This window comes from Meles meles, chromosome 12 (assembly GCF_922984935.1).
Source record: "Meles meles chromosome 12, mMelMel3.1 paternal haplotype, whole genome shotgun sequence".
NCBI classification, from domain to species: domain Eukaryota; kingdom Metazoa; phylum Chordata; class Mammalia; order Carnivora; family Mustelidae; genus Meles; species Meles meles.
In genome coordinates, this window is record NC_060077.1 from 34,332,386 (window position 1) to 34,357,118 (window position 24,733).

Genomic DNA, 24,733 nt, shown 5'->3' on the forward strand with positions numbered 1-24,733 from the left:
AGCTCCCCGCTGAGCAGAGAGCCTCATTCAGGACTGGGATCCCTTGGGATTACGACCTAAACCGAAGGCAGACGCTTAACCACCTGAGCCACCCAGGTGCCTGGTGAATAATTTTATACCCTTAAAAGAATTGCTTAGGAGGTGTGTTTAAAATGTCATAGCTTTAGGTTGATCTAGGAGTTACATCTTTGAGAATTTTAATGTCAATGATTTTTTTCTAACATCTCTTAACAATGATTATGAGGTAGAAAATAGGAGCAAGGATTATGCTTGCTGTTCCCAAGAGAAATGAACGTGCACAGCAAATAGGAGAAAGAAAGATATTGTACTCCTTTAACAACTATCGAGAAAAGATCAAAAGGACACAGGAATTCAGGTTAAGAAAATATTTCAAGGGAAAAACCTGAGGACAAAGCACTACTAAAATATAAGTACAGCCCAATCTATATACCCTTCCACAAAAAGTACCAAAGCAAGGCTTTAATTCATTGCTTATTTAATTGAATTAAAGTAAGCCATATTTTGTGTTAGATACATATTGACCTTGGAAGAGAAATGAGCCTTTTACAGAATCACAGTAGAATAGTAGAGCCAGAGAAGCTCCAGACTTCTACTGGCACATTAGGTTAAAAAAAAAAAAGATCTTTTGAACAATAAGAAAAGGGCCACCTTTTTTGTATAAAGCAAAGCAAAAATTAATTGTGGAGGTTTGAAAATATTTTAGATTTGTCTCATCAACAAAGTATTACTTCAGTCTGAAAATGCATTCTTTTTAACTCATACAACCTAAAATTCTGGTTTCTTAAAAGTCTTATTGAGAATTCTACATTTTCAAGCAACTATTGTCAAACATTAAAATTTTGCTATCAAATAAAGATATTTTCATGCCTTGTATTGTTTTCTATTTTCCATTAGAATTAAGAGATAAGCTACTATTTATCCTAACTTGAAATTTGATGAGAAGTAGGTAATATGGCTAAAAAACAGGATCTGGAAAGCTTATGTTAAAGGAAGTATATTTGAAGTACTTTTGGCAAATGTCAGTAATTTGGGGTAAGTTATTTAACCTCTGCAGACTCAAATTTTTTTAAGTGTAAAATAGTGCATGGCCTCAAATTTAGATCTATGAGGTCTTTTCCAAATCGAATCTTTTTTTTACTAATTGAAGCTAACAATTCCACTTATATTCAGAATCAGAAGACCATCTCTCCTTGTTGGTTTAAAAATAATTTTTTCAAAGGAGAATCATATTAATAAAGGGAAACATGACTATTGTTTGGCCTAGTATTTTCAAAATCCTTCATGAACATACTGATATGCTACTGTTAGATATTTTGCCTTGTTCTTCTACTTTTCCTCAGTTTTTAATCAGTGGGTATGTAACTTGATCTCATCAAGGTAGGATAGGTAAATTTTAAATATGTTAGATGCTACAGAATGAGCATGTGGAAAACACTGGTTTAGGTACCACGTAGAAAAAGGCATTCATGAGTATCTTCTAAATGTTTCTCAATATCTTGGCCATTGGATAGAAAACTTAATTCGTTTACAAGTTTACAGATCAAAGGAATCCAATTTTGTTGTGTTCTTATCTGGTCTATGTACTTCTGATTCTATGTATGAGGTCATATGCTAATTTCCATGACTAATTTTAAAGATATTGGGCTAATATTTAGTTTAATTATCAAAATTACAAGAGATGAGTTTCAAACTGCATTTAGGGTTGTTGATAGAATTAGCCTCCTTAGGGGAGTGATAATTTGGAACTCTTTGATGGAGATGGAGTTATTATAGATCACTTTGAAGATAATTACTATGGGCAGATCACCGCTACGGTGAAACTCAATGCCAGTGAACTCACAAAGACCAATGGAGGGACACGGGGCATTGCATCATTCATTCAAGGTATTTAAAATATCAAAAGTTTGGTTGATTGTGGTGGTATGTACAAATTTAAAGCATCTGCTTTTTATTTACTACTCTTGCTTGCTGGAGTGAGGTATGAAGTGTGAGGGCTTTTTTCTTGCTCTATGCAAATGTGGAGCAATGTAAGTAGCAGAAAGAGCTGAGCTGGTCAGGAGTCCTGGATTCCAGTCCTACCTCGTTCATTTACTAGTTCTATATTTTGCCATTTGTAAGATAGGGATAGTAACATCTGACCTTGAGTTGTATAACTGAAGAAAGCACTTTGAAAGTATAAAATTATCACTTTAAAATGATAAAGTATTATAATTGTGGACAATGAAAATTTAGGTTATGCCACTGAAAAAAATATGCTGTTCTATTTTTTCCTTTTTGGTGCACTTTTTCTAGGTGAATGTGCCTCTTAGGAGCAATTGTCTGGGAGTGACTGGATTAAGCTTGGGCTGCACAGGCAGATTGTGCTCCCTGAAGGCCTTGCTCCCTGAAAGACTCAGAGCAGCTCAGCCAGCACATCCAGAGTATGAAGCATGAAGTACATTTATTCTGCAAAAATGATAAGTAAATACAAGATAAAAAATTTCAAGGATTCCATTTTTAATAAATGCAGCAACAAAATCAATGAAAATTAAAATCATATTCAGAGTAACATGTGCCACTATTTTTCACAGATCTTATCCCACTTTGAAAAAGATATTTACATGTTGATTTGACTTATTCCTTTTGAATATATAGAGCAATTTTTTTAAAGTGGTGAAGCCAAGAATAAAAAAATAAATAAAATCAGTGACAGAAATTGGGACAAAATATACTGTCCCAAGGTATCAGAAACTTTGAACTTGAACTGAAAATGAGAAAATGGGAAGGTTATTCCAAGTTATTCCACAGTCCTAATTGAATCCTGGGTATATATGGGCCTCTGATAGTCTTGTCAATAGTCACTTTCTTGGAGTCTTATGATGATGGACATGGGGCTTTATCAAAATTTCAAAGGGTTCTGAAAAATCACATAAAAATTATACTGTCTTTGTACAAAAATGAATCAGGTGTTCAAGTTATATAGTAAATAGATTTATAATAAAATATAGCTAGGATTTTTAAGATTTATCTTTTACATTTTCTGCATATATCAACATTCTCCTTGTCATCTTCCCTCAACTTAATTCCATATAAGCTCTCAAAGGCAAGAAATTTACTTTAAATACAGCATATCAGTCATGAGTTTGTATCTGGGGGGGAAAGCCCTATTTTATATAACCTTCCTGTGATTCAATGCCATTCTGTTTTTCTTCCCAAAATGTATGTTTAAAAATTATCACTTAAGAAAGGAAAGAATCTTGGCACCTAGGTGGCTCAGTTGGTTAGGCGACTGCCTTCAGCTCAGGTCAAGATCCTGGAGTCCCAGTATCAAATCCCACTCCTGCTCAGTAGGGCGTCTATTTCTCCCTCTGACCCTTCCCGCTCTCATACTCACTCTCTCAAATAAATAAATAAAATCTTTTTTAAAAAGAAAGGAAAAACTCTTTCTGTTGTGAATTTGTTTTGAAGAATACATCTTTTAACGATAACATTTCAGGTAAAATTTGGATTTTTCTTTTTCTTCATGTCCACTTCTTTCCTTCTTCCCTTCAGTTACCTTTTACTTGGAGATTTATTTATTGCCCTGTACCAGGAGTAGCAAGGGACTGGCTCATGGATTCATTAGTTGATTAATTCATTTAACTTGTGTTTTGTGGAGGGAGTAAAGATAAGGACAAATATGTAAGTGATTTTTGTTGTAGTTGTCCAGGTGCAATGGAACAGCAATATCCCATAAGGCCAGGAGATGGTAGTGTTGTCCACAAGAGTAGACAGTTTAGCTGTTCTTCATTGTTCAAACTGTTTTAAAGCCCTCTGTATTTTCAGAATTCACACAGAATCTAAATTTTTAAGGTAGCAACTTTTGGATATGTTTTCCCAGTTTTTCAATCAAAAGGTTTTATGTATCTATATATCCATACCTATCCATCCAATCTGTATCATATAAGGAATTAGGCCTTTCTTCTCAAGGTTTGGCACACATAGTGCATTTTTACAATGGGATTATGAACCTATAATTGATATTGCTTAAGGGTTTTTAGTATCTCTTGTAGTGAAATTATAATAAGGTGATTACGAAGAAGCTTTTTTCTCCCCTTTCAATTCCTTACTCTTTAAAAATATCCTTTTGCTTTTCTTTCTTCTCCCTACTACTGCTGTATGTACTGTGATATCTTAAGCATTGATAGTAGACCCTTGTAATTTTTAGTGCAAGATGCAATTGTTAAGAGCGTGGGATCTAATATTACACACAAAGATGCTTTAAAAGTTTAATTGGTAGTTACTGTAAATTTCTTACTCGGTTGATACTTTAAACTCTCTCTGGTTCTTAGGACTAGCCTCAGAATGGAAAGTTACCAATTAAAGTCGTTTACCAATGGGTGATTGTTTTATCTAAGAATGATGTTATATTGCATAACTTAATGAAGTCAGCGAGTTTCTGGGGAGTGCAGTATTTCTTTTCTTCTATGGCTTGTTCCCCTCAGTTCGTTGTTGCCACTCCGATACTAATTCCACATCGTCTGAGCATACTAGGCTCACTGGACTATGATGAGTGTGACCACTGGAGACATCCTTAGGGAGGAGTTGTGCAAACGTTACAAAGTGAATCCGGAAGGACGCTGAAACTAATGTCTACAAATTATTTACAACATGGTTATATCCCAGGCCCTCATCTACGCGCTTGGGAGAAGTCAGTGAGCAAAACCCATAAAGTTCCCTGTCCTCACGGAGCTTACAACGAAGATGGGAGGACCTATTCAATAAATACATCTAAGTAAATTATACGGTATATCGATGGCGACAACTACCCCAAAAAGAGCAGAGGAGGACCGGGGGGTGATGAAGGAGCGAGGCCGGGCGCAGTACGAAGTCGGCTGGTCGGGAGAAACCGTGTGGAGGCTTGGAAGAGGCGCAGGACCCACGCCCAGCGGACCGCCCGGGGGTGGGCGGGAGCAGGCGCGGCGGCGGGGGGAGCCGGAGCCGGAGCGGTTTCAGAAACCTTTATTAGGAATTTGCTACAGGCTGGGTTCGAACTCCTAATTAGCCTCCCCGCGAGTTAGTTCCTGGGGTATCCAGCGCCAGTGACCTCCCAGCGTGGCGGGGATCGCTGCGGTCGGCGCGGTCAGCTCCGCGACGGAGCGCACACCCGAGCTGCAGGCAGTGCGGACCCTGGCGGGGCGGCTCCGCAGCCCCGGCACTAAGCGCGCGGCGAGGCGCGGGGCGGGGCCGGCGGACGCCATCGCGTCGCTACGGGCCGGCGGCAGCGGCGGCCTGGTCAGAACGGCCGCGGCGTCCTCGCGGCTTTTCGCTCGCCCACGGCCGCCGGGCCCTCGCCCAGTCCCCAGCCTGGTCCCCCACAGCGGCGCGCGCGGCCAGGTTGGGCGGGGCGGTTCCGGGGATGAGGAGGCGGCGGCGCGCAGAGACGATGCTCCGGAGCTGAAGAGACGCCGGCACACGGCGCGGCGGCTGAGCGCAGCGCCGACCCGCGGGATGGCTCAGCCGGCGGGCCCGGCGGGCGGCGGGGAGCCCCGGGCGGAGCCTGCGGGCGGCGAGGGGCCTCCGGACTCCGGGGCAGCTGGCGGCCCGCGGGACGCGCTGAGCCTGGAGGAGATTCTGCGCCTCTACAACCAACCCATCAACGAGGAGCAGGCGTGGGCCGTGTGCTACCAGTGCTGCGGCTCCCTGCGCGCCGCGGCCGCCGGCCGCCGCCAGCCCCGTTGCCGCGTGCGCTCAGCCGCGCAGATCCGCGTCTGGAGGGATGGCACCGTCACCCTGGCGCCCGACGACGCGGGAGAGCCGCCCCCCGCCACGGGTGAGGCCTCCGACCTGCGACCCCACCGAGACCCCTCGCCGCGGCCCTATTTCCCTGGAAGCCCCCGGCCAGGCCCTTCCGCCCCGCGACCCCCACCTCCCATGGAGGACCCCCTGCGGCCCCATTTTTCTCCCTTGTCTTCCTGGGCCCTGCGCTTCTGCTGTGCGACCCCCACTTCCGACAAGAGGACCCCCACCGCGACCCCCCTTTCCCCTCGCAATGCCTGGGCCCTGCCCTTCCGCCCGGCGAACGCCCACCTCTCCAGGGAGGAGCCGGGCCTGGGGCCGGCGGGGGGGGGGGTGCTGGCCCTGTGGTCTAGCGGGGGCTCCACGTAGGTCAGAACAGGGGGTGGAGGGATGGGCAGCAGCACAAAGAGGGGTTGTGAAGAAAGCGTCCGGGCTGGCCTGCGCCCCCAAGAAGGGCGGCGGACCTGCCCAAGGTGCTGGTAATTGCACAGACTGTCATAGGACAGCTGCCCCCGTCTTGTTTGGGAAATGGAGTGGGTTGGGTCCTTTTCATGATAAGCTATGTATACATACTTACATGCCAGGGCTGTTTACTTGGGATGTGGTAGGTGCTATGAAAGGTTCACGTGAGATCTCGTCAGGGATAGTTAATTCTGCTGTCAGGAAAATTACACCTTTCAGAATGAGTAGTCAGCTAATAGTATTTTTTAAAAATTTGGCAACAGATCCCTTCAGTTTGGAAATATAAAAAGCCCCGAAGAGAATGTTGCTATTTTGGGAGAAACGCGAGGAGACGAAATGATGATTTCTAGCTCTTGAAAGTTAAAAATAACTACCATTTACCTGTGTGTTAAAATTTGTTGCCATGAGAAAACAGGCTTGTCAAGTCAAAAGTTGACAGGATGTCAGATAAACATAAAATGGGTTTTAGTTAGGTTATTGTCTAATGTAAATTCTTCAAGATTATCACCTACACATTATTATGTAGCTAGTGCTTACTCAGAGATGTAATGATGATGAGGGGATTGATAATAGGTTTCACCTATCAGTTTTTATATATTTCAGTCTTTTGAGAGGCAAGTATATTAAAAATATAGAGAAATAATCCGCCCTCACTTTTAGAAAGTTGATGGAAATGTCAAAATGCTTAAGGTGAAAGATCTAATTCATTAGTCAGTAAAATGACATTTAATCCAAATCCTTATCTAAATCGATTCAAATAAAAAGCATTCAAGATTTTAGTTATCAATTCTTTCACTTCCCATAAACATTAAAGAGTGTGTGTGTGTGTGTGTGTGTCACTCAGGTAATAAATGCATTTTAGAACTTTGACTTATTTAAATCTATTCATAATTCTCTGGAAATTATTATTATAGTTTTTAGTTTGATGTGTTTATTTTTAAAGTTGGACTTAATGTTAGTGGGAAATACTTGGTATTATAATTTACTTATAGTGTATTAACATGATATGCAAAGATATGCTTATTATAAAATGGGGCAAAGCAGTGCCTTGGAATCTGGCATTTCAAGGGGGAAAATGGTCGTGTGTAACTCTCTTTTAGACGCGGCATGGGTAGTGTTGACTTCTGGAAGGAATAAACACGAGTTTACATTCTTTCTCCTGAACTTAATCCCAGAAGAGTGTGGTTAAAGTTATGTTTATGAACATATGAGTAGTTTCGTTGTCAAGACAGATGTATTCTGGTGGCAGTTTAAAAAAAATCAGAATCTCATGTTGAAATGAATTATTATTGTTATTTTTTTGTGTGATTAGTATGGGTAATAATATCTTGACCTCAATGTAATACTTTGTCTTCTTGGAGAGAATAGTAGTTTCCCTGCAATCCATCCTCTTCTTCCTTAGTTTGGCTCATGATCTCTGCTACCAGTTGTTGAGAGAGAGCCCAACCACAGTTGTTGATACAGTCCTGAGCATTTTAGGCTTGATCAATTACAAATCTTTAGGAAGTTCTTACTAAAATATTGCTTATGTTAGTTTATTTCCTCCTAGGATTTAAGAGCAGTTGCATGGTTACAGAAGGCACAGAAATGTCTTCTGAACACTTCATCTTGATTCTTAAAAATGCTGAATAATTTAGTACCGTGTACATGTATAAATTCTATTTTTAAGGAAAAATATTAATCTTGACACCTCAATTCTAAGAAGTACTTTTTCACTGTAGGATGTTTCATAGGATTGTATGTAGTCAGCATTCAACAGCACTTATATTTTCACACAGTTTATCTGTTGAGTTATTTCCAGATGGAGGCTTAGGGGATTTAAGGGACTTGCTTATATTCATATTGATGACTTTGAATCAAATCCAGATTTTTTAACCTCTAGGCTTAGAAACAGATTTGGTGTGAATTTGGGTCCTTATGTTCCTCCCCTTCCTAGCTGAGTGACCTTGAATAAGTTCCTTAACCTCCCCTAATTACTGAGTTAAAGACACTTAAGCTCTGCATATACAATCACTGTGAGTCCAGCCTCCTCATCTGTAAAATGAGAATAGATCACTTTTTCACGTGAGACTGCTTAAATGAGACTATGCATATGAAGTGACTAAAGCAAGGCTTGTTATGTAGCAGATACTGGCTAAGTTCTAGTTTGCTTTCTCTCCTAATTCTGCGTCCTTTTGCACCACTGTTGTGCCTGTGGTCCTGCTATTCTACATTTTTATTCAAAATTGGGAACACATATTTTGGGTCAGGGTCTCTCATTCTTATTTTGGCAAAATAATTCAGTATGGGGCTGCTCTGTACCTGTATAGGATGTTCAGCAGCATCCCTGGTCTCTACCCATTGGATGCCAGTAACTACCCATCCCCTTCCCCAAGTCATGACAGTCAACAAAGTCCCTGGACATGGCCAAATTTCCCCTCGGGGAGCAAAGTCCTCCCCTGTTGGGAACCACTGGTCTAGCAGATGATGAGTGGTACACAGGGTTGTGTTCAGTGTGGAGAATTGGATCCTAGCTATAATCCTCGAGTGAGTGAGTCTTGGAGTTGGCCGCTGTTACCTCTGATGCTGAGTTGAATGAACAAGGGGTATTGCTCCACTTAATCCCATAGAAAGAAATAACCCCTCACATGCTTTCTTGACTTGTTTGGGGGTTGAATAGTAATTGATTTTAGTTCTCGTTTACTTTTAACAGTGTTTACCTTTAACAGTTCTTAAAACCGTTTTAACAGTGTTGATCCAGGATGTTCATATTCAGTTTGAATTAAATTAGGCATAACTGTAAGAGAAATAGGAAGATGATGAAAGATGTGGAAGGCAGGGAGATGAGACCAAAATGGGAAGAAGACAATGAAGACAATGAACAAGCCATTTTATTGAGCATTCCAATATAATCAAGTGCCATATACTAACATGGCCACGAAAGCAGTGTGATCGAGGATTGAAGGAGATCAAAAGGAGAAATTAGTTCTTGAGAGGATATCTTAAGAGCAAAAATGATTACATTATGATATATCATCTTAAGCATGTTTTATGAAGCATTTCTGTGATGACAGAAGGAAACATTGCTTAGAATCAAGAGGGCTTATGATTCTTCTTAGGCGTCTAACTTAACATTTTTATTTTCCCTAATATTTATGTACTTATAATATTACGGCTTTATAAAAGTTTCTAATATGCAGGTTGATGAGGTTTTTGCTTTCACACCTTTAATTAACAAGTTAAAGACACTCAGGCTCTGCATATACACAGCCTGCTTGCTCTTTGTCACCACTGTGCCTCACTGGCATTTGGAACGCATGTTATTATACACATTATTTAGGAAGTAGTCATTGATGGAATTTGGGTTATATTCCAGACCTTTGCAAGATTAGAACTTCTTTTTTTTCCTGGGATGCCACAGAGAGTTATTAACAACAGTATTCCTGCTTGGAACCACAGTATGTTCTCAGCAGCCTCTTAGGCCGTAATACCGATCTGACAAAAATAACTTATTTCAGATTTTGATTTCAAAATCTTTGATGTATCTTTTTTTTTTTTTAAAGATTTATTTATTTGACAGATAGAGATTACAAGTAGGCAGAGAGGCAGGCAGAGAGAGAGGAGGAAGCAGGCTCCCAGCTAAGCAAAGAGCCCGATGCGGGGCTCGATCCCAGCACCCCGGGATCATGACCTGAGCTGAAGGCAGAGGCTTTAACCCGCTGAGCCACCCAGGCGCCCCTCTTTGATGTATCTTTAATGTTAGATGTATAAAGAACATTTAAAAAATTTTGACCCCATCTTGATTTAAAATAATCTTGGATTGGCAATAGGTTTTCCTGGGAGGAATAATGAAAGCCTGCGTGCATATTAATAAAGGCATCCCTTGGCGAACCATAAGAGACTATGGACTCTGAAAAACAACCTGAGGGTTTTGAAGAGTCAGGGGTAGGAGGTTGGGGGAACAGGTGGTGGGTAATAGGGAGGGCACGTTTTGCATGGAGCACTGGGTGTTGTGCAAAAACAATGAATACTATTACGCTGAAAAAATAAATAAAATGGAAAAAAGAATAAAGGCATCCCTTGGTATAGGGAACATTTAGGCGTTGTTTGGGATTTGAAAAGAAGACATGATCAGTCAAACTTCTCAGTAAGCTTCATGCTAATTTGGTGGGAGAAATGGTCTTGAAAAAATATCCTTTTTAATTTTAAAGAGAGACCAAATACTTGTGGAGAAGATTGAAATTAGTGAAAACATGTTTTAAAACACAAATTCTTGTTCATTCTTCATATAATTCTTGAGTGTTAACATCCTGATCACTAAATGAAAGGAATATTTGAGATTTATGTATATGTGTCCAGAGTAGAGTTTGGGGATGAATGATGGTATTAGGAGTTGGTGAAATGTCTTATCAGGTGTAGTAATATGTAAGAATTATTCCATTTGTACAATATCACCCAATATGTTGGGCTAATTAAAATTTAAAAACATGCAGGGATGCCTGGGTGGCTCAGTCTGTTGAATGTCTGCCTTTGGCTCAGATCATGATCTCAGGGTCCTGGGATCAAGCCCTACGTTGGACTCCCTGCTCAGTAGGGATCTGCTTCTCCCTCTCCCCTGGTCCCTTACCCCAGTTCATGCCCTCTTCCTCTCTCTCTCTCTCTCAAATAAATAAATACAATATTTTTTAAAAAATGCACTGAATTCCTACCATGTGCAAGCAATGTTCAAGTTTCTGTAATGTAAAGATAAATAGTTCTAGTCATGGAAGAAGAAAAATAAAACATAAACACAGCCGTAAGTCTACCATGAAGCTAATGCAGCTTCAACTCTGATCCCACTCATTTACATAGGCTGCTTCTAGGCCCCTGCACACATTATGTGCAGATGGTCATTTGCAAAATTAAGGTATTTTAGCCATAATTGGTAAGATTGTTGTCACTTTTGACTCCAGTTTACCCTCCAGCGTACTTCTAGTTGTGTTGGGTTGCGTGGGAGTAGCCACAGACATTTCTGGGAAAATTTTTAAAATAATGCTTTGTGGTTTATATCTGTTTTTCTGCCCTATGCAAAGGAAAACAGGGGAGTTTAGTCATATACAGATATGGGTATGTAAGTAATTGGGACTTTGTTGGGAAGCTATTAGCTTCACCAAGACTTTTGACTCAACTTTAAAAGAAAACAATCATTGGTCTACCAGGGACTATATGTTGGGAAGAGATGATGAGTCACACTTTGCCTGTTTTATTTGTGTGGTCAAAATCACTTTCCTTCATCATAAATTCTATAAAAGGGCAACAGTTCCCATCCCACTTTCATAATATTGTCATCAGAGCCATATTATATTTTTCAATTGCTTCCTGTTGGCTAAGAAGAAAAAAGAGAAACTGTTCTCTTCCAGATATTTGTTTAAAATTATGAGGAAAATATTGCCTATTGCCAAATATAGTGGGTTTTTTGGAGTAACTTTTTATTTTGAGATAATTTTAGATTTACAGAGAAGTTGCAAAGATAGCACAGGAAATTCCTCACCCAGTTGTAATGTTAACATCTTATACTAGTGTGGTGTATTTGTCAAAACTAAGAAGCCAGCATTGACACATTACTATTAACTTCAGACTTCGTTTGGAACTATTAACCCTGGACTAGTTAACTTTGGACTTCATATCTCTATGAACGTCCTTTTCCTGTTTCACAAATCCATCCAGAATACCATATTGCATTTAGTTCTCATGTCTTTTCTGGTCTGTTATGATTTCTTACACTTTCCTTGTTTCCCCTGACTTGACAGTCTTGAGGAGTACTGGTCAGGGGTTTTGTAGACTGTCCTTCTGTTTAGGTTTGCCTGGTGTTTTCTTGACTAGACTGGGGTTATATGTTTGGGCAAGGAATTACCACTGAGGGGAAGTCTCTTCTCATCACGTAGGATTGGGACCCATTATACCCACATGGCACCACTGGTGATGTGCACCTTTGTTTGCCAGGTTTCTTTGCTAAAGAGTTACTGTTTTTACCTTTTTCTATATTCTCTTCTTTGGTAAAGAGTCATTAAGTCTAGCCTGCATTGGAGAAGGTGGCCTCCTCTAGGAGAGATGAATTAATACTGTTATTACTACTTAATCTTATATGACTTAATTTTAATATAATTTAATATTATTGCTTAATATTATTTGGAATTCTTCCATAAGGAAGATTTGTACCCCCCTCCCCTGTTTACTTATTTATTTCTGTCATTCTGGGATCATGTATATTTTAGACTTTGTTATTCATTATCATGTTATTTTTTTGCTCAGATTGTTCCAACTGTGGCCAGTGGGACCTCCCTTTAGGTTGGCTCCTATGCCCCCCCCCCCCCACTTTTTTTCATTTTCTAAGATTTTTTTTATTTATTTGGGAGAAAGATGGAGAGAGCACAAGTAGGGGGAGCAGCAGAGGGAGAGGGAGAAGTGGGCTGGAATCATGACCTGAGCTGAAGGCAGCCACATAACCGCTTAACTGACTGAGCCACCCAAGCGCTCTCCTGTGTGCCTTTGATATCCAGCCATCCTTTTGTGTTTTTGAGCACATCTTCACTTTCTGGCACTACAAGATGCTTTAAGGCTTATGATGTGTATTTTTTGTCACAGTCCTACAATCAGATATAACTCTAAGGAGCTCAGCACTGGTTATGCTTGTTGATACTGGGGTTGTTTTTCATATGCAAGAAGAATTGAAATTTTAAGAGGTTTTACTTATTTTTGATGTTCAAACTTTGTTGGATTTATGAAGTATCTCTTTCTGGTATCTCACTTTTATTGACCTGCCTACCATGCTCATCCTTTCAACAGTTATGTAATGAATGCCATAGAGCCAAGTTGAAGAGAGGTAAAGAGAGAGCAGTCTGTACACACTGTTTATCAGAAGAGAGAGATACCTGGGAATGAAAACCAGAGCAGCCTATATTGGGGATATCAGTTGGATATACTGGTGCTGAGGGGAGGTCAGCAAAATGTGGCCTAGACTCAAGTGTGGATTGACTGAGGTATCTAGATGGTCAAGAACTGGTTTGGACAAATCTTGTGGTCATCGGCCTTCCTCTTATAAGCACTTGTGGATACTCTGGGCTAGAGGTGTCCCTAAAGCTGCAGTGGAACCCTGAAGAATGTTGGTGATCAGCCACATTTGAAATAGTTCCCCATTTTGTGGACATACATTTTCATTACTGCTCTGCAGTACAGCATGTGGATAAAATATACTCTTGTGATATGCTCATAAAAAGTTTTAACCAAGCAAACAAAAGAGATGAAAACTAAATTATCATTGGGCAAATGGTTCTTGTTTTTGGCCAACAATTTCAGACTGTTGCATGGGATCATGAATACTTTAAGGACAAGAAAAATACTGATTTATATAAAGCAATGCAAACTAATTGGGAAAGCTAGTAATATTTTCCCTAATTCAAACTTCTGTCTACACAAAGGTTATTTTTTTAAATATTAAAAATTTTTTAAATATTAAAAAAAATAAAATATTAAAAAAAAACCAAAGGTTATTTTTAAGTGGTAGTTTAACAGAGTCAAGACAAGGTAAGATCTGTTTATTCATGTATTGAATTTATTGGGCCTATCAGGTTCAGCCTTTGCCCTTCTCAGGTCAATATCTCACTGGCATTCTATTGATTCTTAAGTGTATGAAGGATAAACATTCCATGACACCCTGTTCTCTTTTGCTGCTGGTATTGCCCTTATCATACAAAGAAAATACATTAAGAAAATGTCCCATCAAATTTTTAAGCAATTTAAGCAGATTTCAACTAGCTGTGTAAGAGTTCAACAGTATTTTTTTGTTTAAGCACATTTCATGTAGTTGCATGAGAGTTCAGTAGGTTTTTTTTTGTTTTAGTGATGATAGCCTGGTAATGAAATGTTGGTTAGGATTTCTTAAACATTTTTTTTTTTTGGTATGTTGTATTAATTCAATCTTTGGACACTTTTCTTATGTCTAAAAAATTAATTTCTCTTGACATTTCCTTCTCAAAACATTTTTTTGGTCGTTTCCCAGTTTTTCACAAATTTTTCCTTTTTTTGGAAGTTCAGCATACCTACAGAACAGTGCACAAATTATTAGTGACACAACCATGTAAACACCAAGCTGACTCTGAACAAAGGAGCATTACAAGTAGGCCACATGTCTTCCACATATATAATTATTGTCTTATTTTTTATCACCATGGATTGGGCTTGCTTGCCTGTAACATTTGTATGTATGTAATCTTACAATATGTGTTTTTTGTGTCTAGCTTCTTTTGTTCAACATTATGTTTGTGAGATAAATTACTTGTTATTGCATGTAGCTCTAGTTTGTTTTCATTGCTGATGGTATTCAATTGTATGAAAATACCAAAATTGGTTTACCCAGCCTGCTGTGGATGGTCATATGAATTGTTTAGAATTTTAGCTATTATTTTAAATAACACCACTATAAACTCTCTTGAATATACATATGCACTTCTTTTTTTTTTTTTAAGATTTTATTTATTTGACAGATAGAGATCATAAGTAGGGAGAGAGGCAGGCAGAGAGAGAGAGAGAGGAGGAAGCAGGCTTCCTGCCAAGCAGAGAGCCCGACGCGGGGCTTGATCCCAGGACTCTGGGATCATGACCTGAGCGAAAGGCAGAGGCTTAAACCCACTGAGCCACCCAGGTGCCCCTACATATGCACTTCTGGTGGGTATGTATCTAGTAAAAATGCTGGATTGTTGCATGTCTCTTAAGTTTTAGAAGGTATTGCCAAGTAGTTTTCCAAAGTGGTTTTTCAGGTCTTATTAGCAATGTGTCTGTTGTACCACATCCACCGTACTATTTGGCGATGTCATTAAAGAGAAAAGTTTACCTATTTATGGAAACTATGTAATGGTACATATCTCATAATGGTTTTGAGTTGCATTTATCTGATGGCTGATCATGTTGAGTGCCTTTTCATATGTTTATTGGCCATGATGATATCTCTTCTGTGAAATTCCTGTTCAGGTCTTTTGACTGTTTGTCTACTATTTTCTTTCTCTCTTTTTTTAAAATTATTAACATATAATGTATTATTTGATTCAGGGTTACAGGTCTGTTTTAGGGGTACAGGTACAGGTTTACAGCTCATCAGTCTTTTTTTTTTTAATTTTATTTATTTATTTGACAGGCAGAGATCAGAAGTAGGCAGAGACACAGGCACAGAGAGAGAGAGGTGGAAGTGGGCTCCCTGCTGAGCAGAGAGCCCGATGCGGGGCTCCATCCCAGGACCCTGGGATCATGGCCTGAGCCGAAGCCAGAGGCTTTAACCCAATGAGCTATGCAGGTGCCCCCAGTCTTTTTTTTTTTTTTTAAGATTTTTTTTTTTTTTTCTGGACAGACAGAGATCACAAGTAGGCAGAGAGGCAGGCAGAGAGAAGGAAGCAGGCTCCCTGTTGAGCAGAGAGCCCGATGCGGGGCTCCCAGGATCCTGGGGTCATGACCTGAGCCGAAGGCAGAGGTTTTAACCCACTGAGCCACCCAGGTGCCCCTACAGGTCATGAGTCTTACACAACACACAGGGCTCACCACAACACATACCCTCCCCAATGTCCATCACCCAGCCACCCCATCTCCCCCACCTTGCTCCCCTTCAACAATGCTCAGTAGTATTTTTTTCTTATAAAACATAAATTTTACCATTTTAACTATTTAATTAAAGGCATTAATTGCATTCACAGTGCTGTACAAACATCACCAGTATTTCTGTTTCCAAAATTTTTCATCACACAAACAGAAACTCTACCCATTAAGCAGTAACTGCACATTCTCAACTTCCACCAGGGCCTGGTCACCTCTAATTAGTTTATATATATATTTTTTGTCTTTTCTTATATGTTATGATTTTTATATACTCTGGATACAAGCCATTTGCCAGTTATATATATTATAGACATCTTCTCCAACTCTGTAGCTTTCCTTTTCATGTTATTGGTATGTTTTAATGAGTAGAAGTTTTGATATATCGCATTTTTATTATCATTGAATTCAAATATCTTTTTTATTTTCTTTGTGATTTCTTTGATTTGTGTATTATTCTGTCCATTTTTACTTATATATGGAGGCTGTATTATCAGGTGCATACCCAATTAAGGTTATGATATCTTCTTGGTGGTTTTACCTTTTTATCAATGTGGCTATAGTCAACATGTATATGGTTACACCAGCGTTCCTTTTTTTAAAAACACTAGCTTTGTTTGATTAATCTTTGTTTGGTGTATTCCTTCCCATAATTTTACTTTCAAGTTTTTAGTATTACATTTAAGGTGTGTCTTTTACAAGCAGGATATATTTAGGATTTGTTGTTTATGTAATGTAATGATCCTTAATTTTCATTTTTTTTAAAAGATTTTATTTATTTATTTGACAGAGACAGAGAGATCACAAGTAGGTGGGGTGGGGTTGGGGGAGCAGGCTCCCTGCTGAGCTGAGAGCCCAATGCGGGGCTTGTTCCCAGGACTGTGAGATCATGACCCGAGCAGAAAGCAGAGGCTCAACCCACCGAGCCACCCAGGAGCCCAATGATCCTTAATTTTAAATTAGATTCCTTATTCTGTTTATATTTAATATAATTTCTTGGGTTTTAAAGTATACCATCTTCCTACCTGCTTTCTATTTGTCCCACCAGGTCTGTATTCATTTTCTCTCCCTAACTTTCTTTTTGGTTAAGAATTTTTTAATTGCTAAAATTTTCTCCTTTCATTAGTTTGCTTATTGTGTATTCCCTTACTATTCCATTAGTTGTTACTTTACAACATGTATTGTTGAATTTTTATTAAAGGATATATAAATTACTTACTGTTGTACTCTCCAGACAGTGCGAAGACCTTAGAACATTCGAACTTCATATATCTCCTGTTGTTTTATGATTGTTGGTGTGTATTTTAGTTTATCATAGATTTTACATATAAGACAATATTTTTGTACAATTTAGTATTCATGTAGATTTTCCCCACATTTGCCCTTTCTATGTTCTCTGTTTCCTCCTGCATTACTTTCTTCTGGGATCATTTTCCTCTTGCCTGAAGAACTCTTTAATATGTACTTTAGTGTAGATCTGCCACTGTTAAATTGACTCAGAATTCAGTCAAAAAGTGGCTTAATTTATTCAGTTGAAAAAAAAGGAAAGCTGATGTAACCATATACATGTCAACTCTAGCCACATTGGCAAAGGGTAAAATCACCATGAAGATATTATAACCTTAAATTGGTATGCACCTAATTAATTAATTTATAGAAGGAGAGAGAGGTGGGAGGAGGGACAGAGGGAGAGGGAGAATCTAAGCAGGCTCCATACCCAGCACGGAGCCTGATGGGGGGCTCCATCTCATGACCCTGAGATCATGACCTGAGGCAAAATCAAGAGTTAGATACCTAACCGACTGAGCCACCCAGGCGCCCCTATTTTGTCTTTCTTTTAACAGCAAATTTTTAATTAATTAATTAATTTTTTCAGCGTAACAGATTCATTGTTTTTGCACAACACCCAGTGCTCCATGCAATACGTGCCCTCCCTATTACCCACCACCTGGTTCCCCCAACCTTCCACCCCCGCCCCTTCAAAACCCTCAAGTTGTTTTTCAGAGTCCATAGTCTCTTATGGTTTGCCTCCCCTTCCAATTTCCCTCAACTTCCTTCTCCTCTCCATCTCCCAATGTCCTCCATGTCATTTGTTATGCTCCACAAATAAGTGAAACCATATGATACTTGACTCTCTCTGCTTGACTTATTTCACTCAGCATAATCACTTCCAGTCCCGTCCATGTTGCTACAAAAGTTGGGTATTCATCCTTTCTTTTTTTTTTTTTAAACATATAATGCATTTTTATCCCCAGGGGTACAGGTCTGTGAATCACCAGGTTTACACACTTCACAGCACTCACAATAGCACATACCCTCCCCAATGTCCATAACCCCCTCCCCCTCTCCCAACCCCACCTCCCCCCAGCAATCCCCAGTTTGTTTTGTGAGATTAAGAGTCATTTATGGTTTGTCTCCCTCCCAATCCCATCTTGTTTCATTTATTCTTCTCCTATCCCCCTAACCCCCATGTTGCATCTCTACATCCTCATATCAGGGAGATCATATGATAGTTGTCTTTCTCCGATTGACTTATTTCACTAAGCATGATACCCTCTAGTTCCATCCACGTCGTCGCAAATGGCAAGATTTCATTTCTTTTGATGGCTGCATAGTATTCCATTGTGTATATATACCATGTCTTCTTTATCCATTCATCTGTTGATGGACATCTAGGTTCTTTCCATAGTTTGGCTATTGTAGACATTGCTGCTATAAACATTCGGGTACACGTGCCCCTTCGGATCACTATGTTTGTATCTTTAGGGTAAATACCCAGTAGTGCAATTGCTGGGTCATAGGGTAGTTCTATTTTCAACATTTTGAGGAACCTCCATGCTGTTTTCCAGAGTGGTTGCACCAGCTTGCATTCCAACCAACAGTGTAGGAGGGTTCCCCTTTCTCCGCATCCTCACCAGCATCTGTCATTTCCTGACTTGTTCATTTTAGCCATTCTGACTGGTGTGAGGTGATATCTCATTGTGGTTTTGATTTGTATTTCCCTAATGCCGAATGACATGGAGCACTTTTTCATGTGTCTGTTGGCCATCTGGATGTCTTCTTTGTAGAAATGTCTGTTCATGTCCTCTGCCCATTTCTTGATTGGATTGTTTGTTCTTTGGGTGTTGAGTTTGCTAAGTTCCTTATAGATTTTGGATACTAGCCCTTTATCTGATATGTCGTTTGCAAATATCTTCTCCCATCCTGTCAGTTGTCTTTTGGTTTTGTTAACTGTTTCCTTTGCTGTGCAAAAGCTTTTGATCTTGATGAAATCAAGGGCATTTTTGCCCTTGCTTTCCTTGCCTTTGGCGATGTTCCTAGGAAGATGTTGCTGCGACTGAGGTTGAAGAGGTTGCTGCCTGTGTTCTCCTCAAGTATTTTGATGGATTCCTTTCTCACATTGAGGTCCTTCATCCATTTTGAGTCTATTTTCGTGTGTGGTTTAACAGCAAATTTTAATTAAGATGTAACTCTTAGAAAAGTATGTAAATGATGAATTTTCACAATGGGAACACACTCATGTAACTAGAATACAGATCAAGGAACAGAACGTGATTAGCATCCCAGCAGAACTGTCTGTGAACCCTTTCAGTCACCAACCACCTCCAGAGTCACCACTGGTCATGACTTCTGACACCATAAGTTTTGTCTATATTTGAATGTAGATGTATAGAATCAAGTAGTAGTATGTTACCTAGTGTCTAACTTTCTTCTCTGAACTTTGTGAGATTGATCCCTATTGTTGCATATAGCTGTAGTTTGTTCATTCACAGTTTAGTACCATATTCCCTTGCATGAATGAGTATACCATAATTTATCCATGGATGTTTGATTTTTTGGATCTTAGATTTGGGTATTCAGTTATTGGGAATTATGGACAATGCTGTTGTGAGCACGAGTAAACATGTTTTTTGGTGAACAAATGTAGCATTTGAGTATATACCTCAAAGTGGAATTGCTAGTTCATAGTGTATGGGTATTTTCAGTGTTAGTAGATACTGCCAAAAGTTTTCCAAAATGATTGCACCTTGCAAACTTTATTTTATTTTTTAATTTTAATTATTTTAAAGTTTTTGTTTAATTCTAGCTAACATACAGTGTTAAATTAGTTTCCAGTGTACAAATAGTGATTCAGCAGTTCCATACATTGCCTGGCACTTATCAGGACAAGTGCACTCCTCAATCCCCAACACCTGTTTAAATTTATTTCCCCCACACACCTCCCTTGTGTACCTCACAAACTTTAAAAAATTAAAACCAATCTGGGATATTGGTGTAAATTCAATAAGGATTTTTTTTTTAAGATTTTATTTATTTATTTGACAGAGAGAGAGATCACAAGTAGGCATAGAGGCAGGCAGAGAGAGAGGAGGAAGCAGGCTCCCCGTGGAGCGGAGAGCCCGATGTGGGGCTCGATCCCAGGACCCCGAGATCATGACCCGAGCCGAAGGCAGCAGCTCAATCCACTGAGTCACCCAGGCACCCCTTCAATAAGGATTTGACTGGTGTCATATATATGGAAAGTCTATATCCCTAATAATAGTGGGATTTGCAGGTTCATATTTAGCTTCTGAAAACTAACTCTCTGTCTTTTTCCCTCATATTTCCTATTTTCCTCATGGCCTAGTCTTAACTGGAAGCCAAATTTCTCTCTAGTATATTCCTTTAATATCTTGTATTTTTGGGCACCTGGGTGGCTCAGTGGTTTAGGCCACTGCCTTCGGCTCAGGTCATGATCTCAGGGTCCTGGGATCGAGTCCCGCATCGGGCTCTCTGCTCGGCAGGGAGCCTGCTTCCCTCTCACTCTCTCTGCTTGCCTCTCTGCCTACTTGTGATCTCTCTCTGTCAAATAAATAAATAAAATCTTTAAAAAAAAATATCTTGTATTTTTGAGAGATAAAGATGTATATAGGTATAGGTGATGAGTAGGGGCAGAATGCCACACTAACAGTCACTACAGGTTGTCTTGTAGCTCTTGTCTTGGTTCCTGGATTTTACTGATAATACCATATTAGAGGAATCTCCCATAACACCATTTCATTTATTCATTTCATCAGTACCTGAGTGCCTTCTAAGTGCACTGTACTAGATTTGAAGACACAAAGAAAAATAAAGGGCACCCATGCCTTCAAGAAGACCACAGGTACATAAACTAACACTTACAGTATAGTTGCAGTAATTCTGAAGTAATAGAGGCATGTACAGAAAGCTGTGTGAGCCCAAGGGTGAGGGTACCCGACTGCTGTTATGATAGAAGTCCGGTTTCACAAAGAGCACCGGTTTTCTGGAGAGGCCTTGAAGGATGAGCTGTGGGATAAACGGAGGACACTTAGGCAGAAGCAGAAATGTGGAAGAGCTATTCAAAGAACAGTAGTACGTGGATTGTAGACTGGCATTTGTGCTGACGCCCACTTCCCCATACCAAAAGCAGACACTGTTTAATCGGTCATTGCATCTTTGCTGCTAAATTTATAAGCAGCTTCAGAGTTCTCAGCTGTGTTTCAGTCAGCCACTACCAATTATTTGTGGAATTGACACGTGAAGTTGAACCTGTTTGTCTTCTTTGCAGTGGGCGTCCACTGTGCCTGGAGCATAGGATGTGTGGGGGAGTGGTGGAGAATGAGGCAGGCCAGAAAGGTATGTTGACCGGGACCAGGTTATGAAGGACATTTTTGTGCCACACTGTTGAGTTTGTATTTTTAGCCTGTATAGGCCAATGGAGAGCCATATAAGGCTTTTAAGCAGGAAAATGATGTAAGCAGATTACTCTTTTTGGAAAGATAACCATGGGAGTTTTGTAGACAGTGGATTGAATTGGGTTAAAACAAGGGCAGAGATACCAGTAGGATTTCATACTATCTTTAGATCTTAGTAGCCTTGAAGTTGCCTAACCAGTTGGGAGTATTTTGGCTCTTCAGATAGGAGATGGTGGAGATCTGAACGAGGGCAGAATTCTCAGATTGAGAATCATCTAGGAAATAGTACAGGACATGGCCCTTTAGTTTATGGTGTGGGACTAAGAAAGAGGAAGAATCTTGGAAGGCTCTCAGACTTCCCACCTGGGTGCCTCGCTGCTGGGAAGGCAGGAGAGGCAGCATAGGATGGGAAGATGATGACTTACACTTGTTAGAAATTAAATTGGCCTGGAAAAAATATTTTTCCAGTGGAGTCATATTTATTCCTACCAAGTTCCTTTGCTCTTTCAGAAGGTTGCAGATCAACTGTTGAATGTCCCATAGTAACACAGATACAAGATGTAAGAGTAGGCAGCAGAAGGTGTGGTTTTAAATCTCAGCTCTGATGCTTGTTATTGTAACATATTTGGGTAAGTGAATATGGGTGGCAGTTATGGTGCTATGACGTAAGGCACTTGTGTTTAGAGAGAAGTACCTTAGATGCCTCTGTGGCAGGGTTTCTGTTGGCTAGGATAGTCTCATTCATGGTCAGACGCCAGAGGGGGAGAGGAGATTCTAGGGAGAGTAACAGTGGTGCCTATGAAATGCATGAAAACCAGAATTCTCTATTTGATAGGAAATACAAAAATGTTTGGGGTTGGCACTTGCTACTAGACCTCTTTTTATGATTTGGCTGGGGAAGTTCTCCTCCACGTTCTCCTTATTCTTGAATAAAGTGATAGAGTGCTGTGATCTCAGTGTATTTTTGAGGTCTCATGAAATTCAAGCAATGAATGTTTGAATTAATATGACTCAGGAAAAATTTTAATCCAAATCCACACTGTTTACAAAAAGAACCACAACTTCCATCATCCTGTCCTCTAACACAGGAGTGTCAGGAATGTGGCTTCTTCTGCATTGTCACTCCCTTCTGTTCCCATGGCAAACATTGCTAAATGGTCACAGGTGCCTCCCACCCCATACTTGCCCTCACAGCTCTTTCGAGGATAGCATTCTAGACTGTCACTACCATTCAGTGTGAACTGGCACAAGAGATGAAAACTTTTTCCTCTACAAGTTTTCAGTGTTGCCAAATTACATAAAATAGATGAAGATAATAACTTGAGTTTTATTGAAAACAGTAATGTTGAAATTATTTTTTACTGGAAGGTACTTGATATTTAATGATATTTGTTCTGTGAGATGATATAAAGTTTAGCTACTTAAGGCTGTTGAATAGAAAAAAAAAATAACACTAATAATTAAGAAAACATTTTTTTAAGTTTTATTTATGTAAGTAATCTCTACACCCACCCCCAAGATCAAGAGTCACATGCTTCTCTGATGGACCCCGCCTGGCACCCCAAGAAAACATTTTTTAAAAACATTCATTTCACAGCAAGATCAGTTATGAATTGGCCACTCTAGTACCAAGGAATAGTTTGGGAGGGTTTGGGGTCTGGGCCGTACTTACTCCTAGATTAGGGGTGGACATCTTGGTGGTGAGGCCTACCCTCATGGCGGGATGGAAATCAGGGGTGTTCGGTGCAGCAGCCAGGCCCCAAGGAATCCACTCATCATCTGATGAGCAAGCAGAGCCAGAAAGGGCAGACAGTAGCTGCAGATAAGAGCCAGTTAGTGGTCTCTGCCTGAGAAGTCTGGTAGTTGGTTTTAGCTACTGATATGAAGTCCAAGGGCTAGACTCTAGTCTCTAGGAAAGTGATGGGCAATAATAAGCCATGTTTTTTGGAGCACCTGCGTGGCTCAATTGGTTGAGTCTGGGAGTCTTGATTTTGGCTTAGGTTATGATCTCTTGGAGATTGATCCCCCACATCTAGCTCTGTGCTGCTGGCCTTAGAGCCTCCTTGGGATTCTCTCCCTCTCACTCAGCATTCCCCCAACCCCACAAAAAAATTTAATCCACTTTTCACCAGCTCTTCCAAAAAATGTGATGTCTTTATGCCTCTACACTTCTAATAATTATATTATTATTATTATTAAATAATAAGATTATGGTCCAGATCCTACAAAATGTGATTAAATGTATTATTCGTATTGATTAGTCAGGGATTCTTTGTCCTGTTAAGGGGGACATGTTTTTTCCTTTACCCACATTTATTAGTCATGAGCAGTGGGTAAGTAAACCAAAATGGTACTTAGAAAGTTTGTTTTTAGGGACACCTAGGTGTTAGTTAAGTGTCGGCTTTCGATTCGTGCCACAATCCCAGGGTCCTAGGATCGAGTCCTACCTTGGGCTCCCTGGTCAGCAGGGAGCCTGCTTCTCCCTCTCCCTCTGTCTCCCGGTACCCCCCCAACCCCCCACCCGTGGCTCATGCTCTCTTTCTGGCTCTCTATCAAACAAATAAATGAAAATTTTAAAAAAGAAAATTTTTAATATTTCCAAACTTTCCCCACTAGTGCTGACCCTGTGCTTCACTCTTTGGCATCCATTGCTTCCTAGTCTCTCTCTTACTGAGGTAGGGGAGAATGTAGGAGAGCTGGGTGGGTCAGCAGCCTGGGTAACTAGTCACAGTTCTTTGGCCTTCAATGAGTCATTTCTTTTGTAGAGCTTGAGCCTCCTCAGCTGTAAAAATGAAGGTTTTACACCAGCATTACAATATGTTTGATCTATATAGAGCAAGTATTGATTAATTATAAGTATTAATGAGATGTTTCATTAACAATTTCCTTAGAGTTTAAAAGAACATTGTGGGGGTTGATTTGAATGGCATGTTGCTTCTAGAAATGTTCAGGGTAGTTTGGATGTATGCCTTTGTCTTTGACATATTTCTGGCAGAGGTATTTGGAATAGTTCCACTGCTCTTAGCATTTCCCTTAAGGTTGATGTCTTGTAAAAATAGAAATGGCGTTTTCAACCAGAGATGTTCAGGGTAGGGAGCTGAAAATTATAATAACCAGATTCATTCTTAGAGTGCTGTCAGTTTGTGAGGGAGCACTTGGGAGGTAAGCCAAGGCCCTCAAAGGCCTTCACTGGCAGTCAA

The 24,733-nt window shown here is 40.1% G+C and overlaps 1 protein-coding gene across 7 annotated transcripts in view; it reads left to right on the forward strand.

The window, feature by feature from the left end:
• Positions 1-5,259: 5,259 nt before the first annotated feature.
• SPIRE1 (spire type actin nucleation factor 1) overlaps positions 5,260-24,733 on the forward strand; it is a 203,265-nt gene continuing 183,791 nt past the window's right edge. The window contains exon 1 of one of the 7 annotated variants that reach the window (XM_046025412.1): positions 5,260-5,812. In XM_046025412.1, coding sequence (XP_045881368.1) covers positions 5,491-5,812 — 322 coding nt within the window. In that variant the 5' untranslated portion in view covers positions 5,260-5,490. The remainder of the gene's footprint in view (positions 5,813-24,733) is intronic. The other 6 variants (XM_046025413.1, XM_046025414.1, XM_046025415.1 and 3 more) reach the window with 6 other exon arrangements.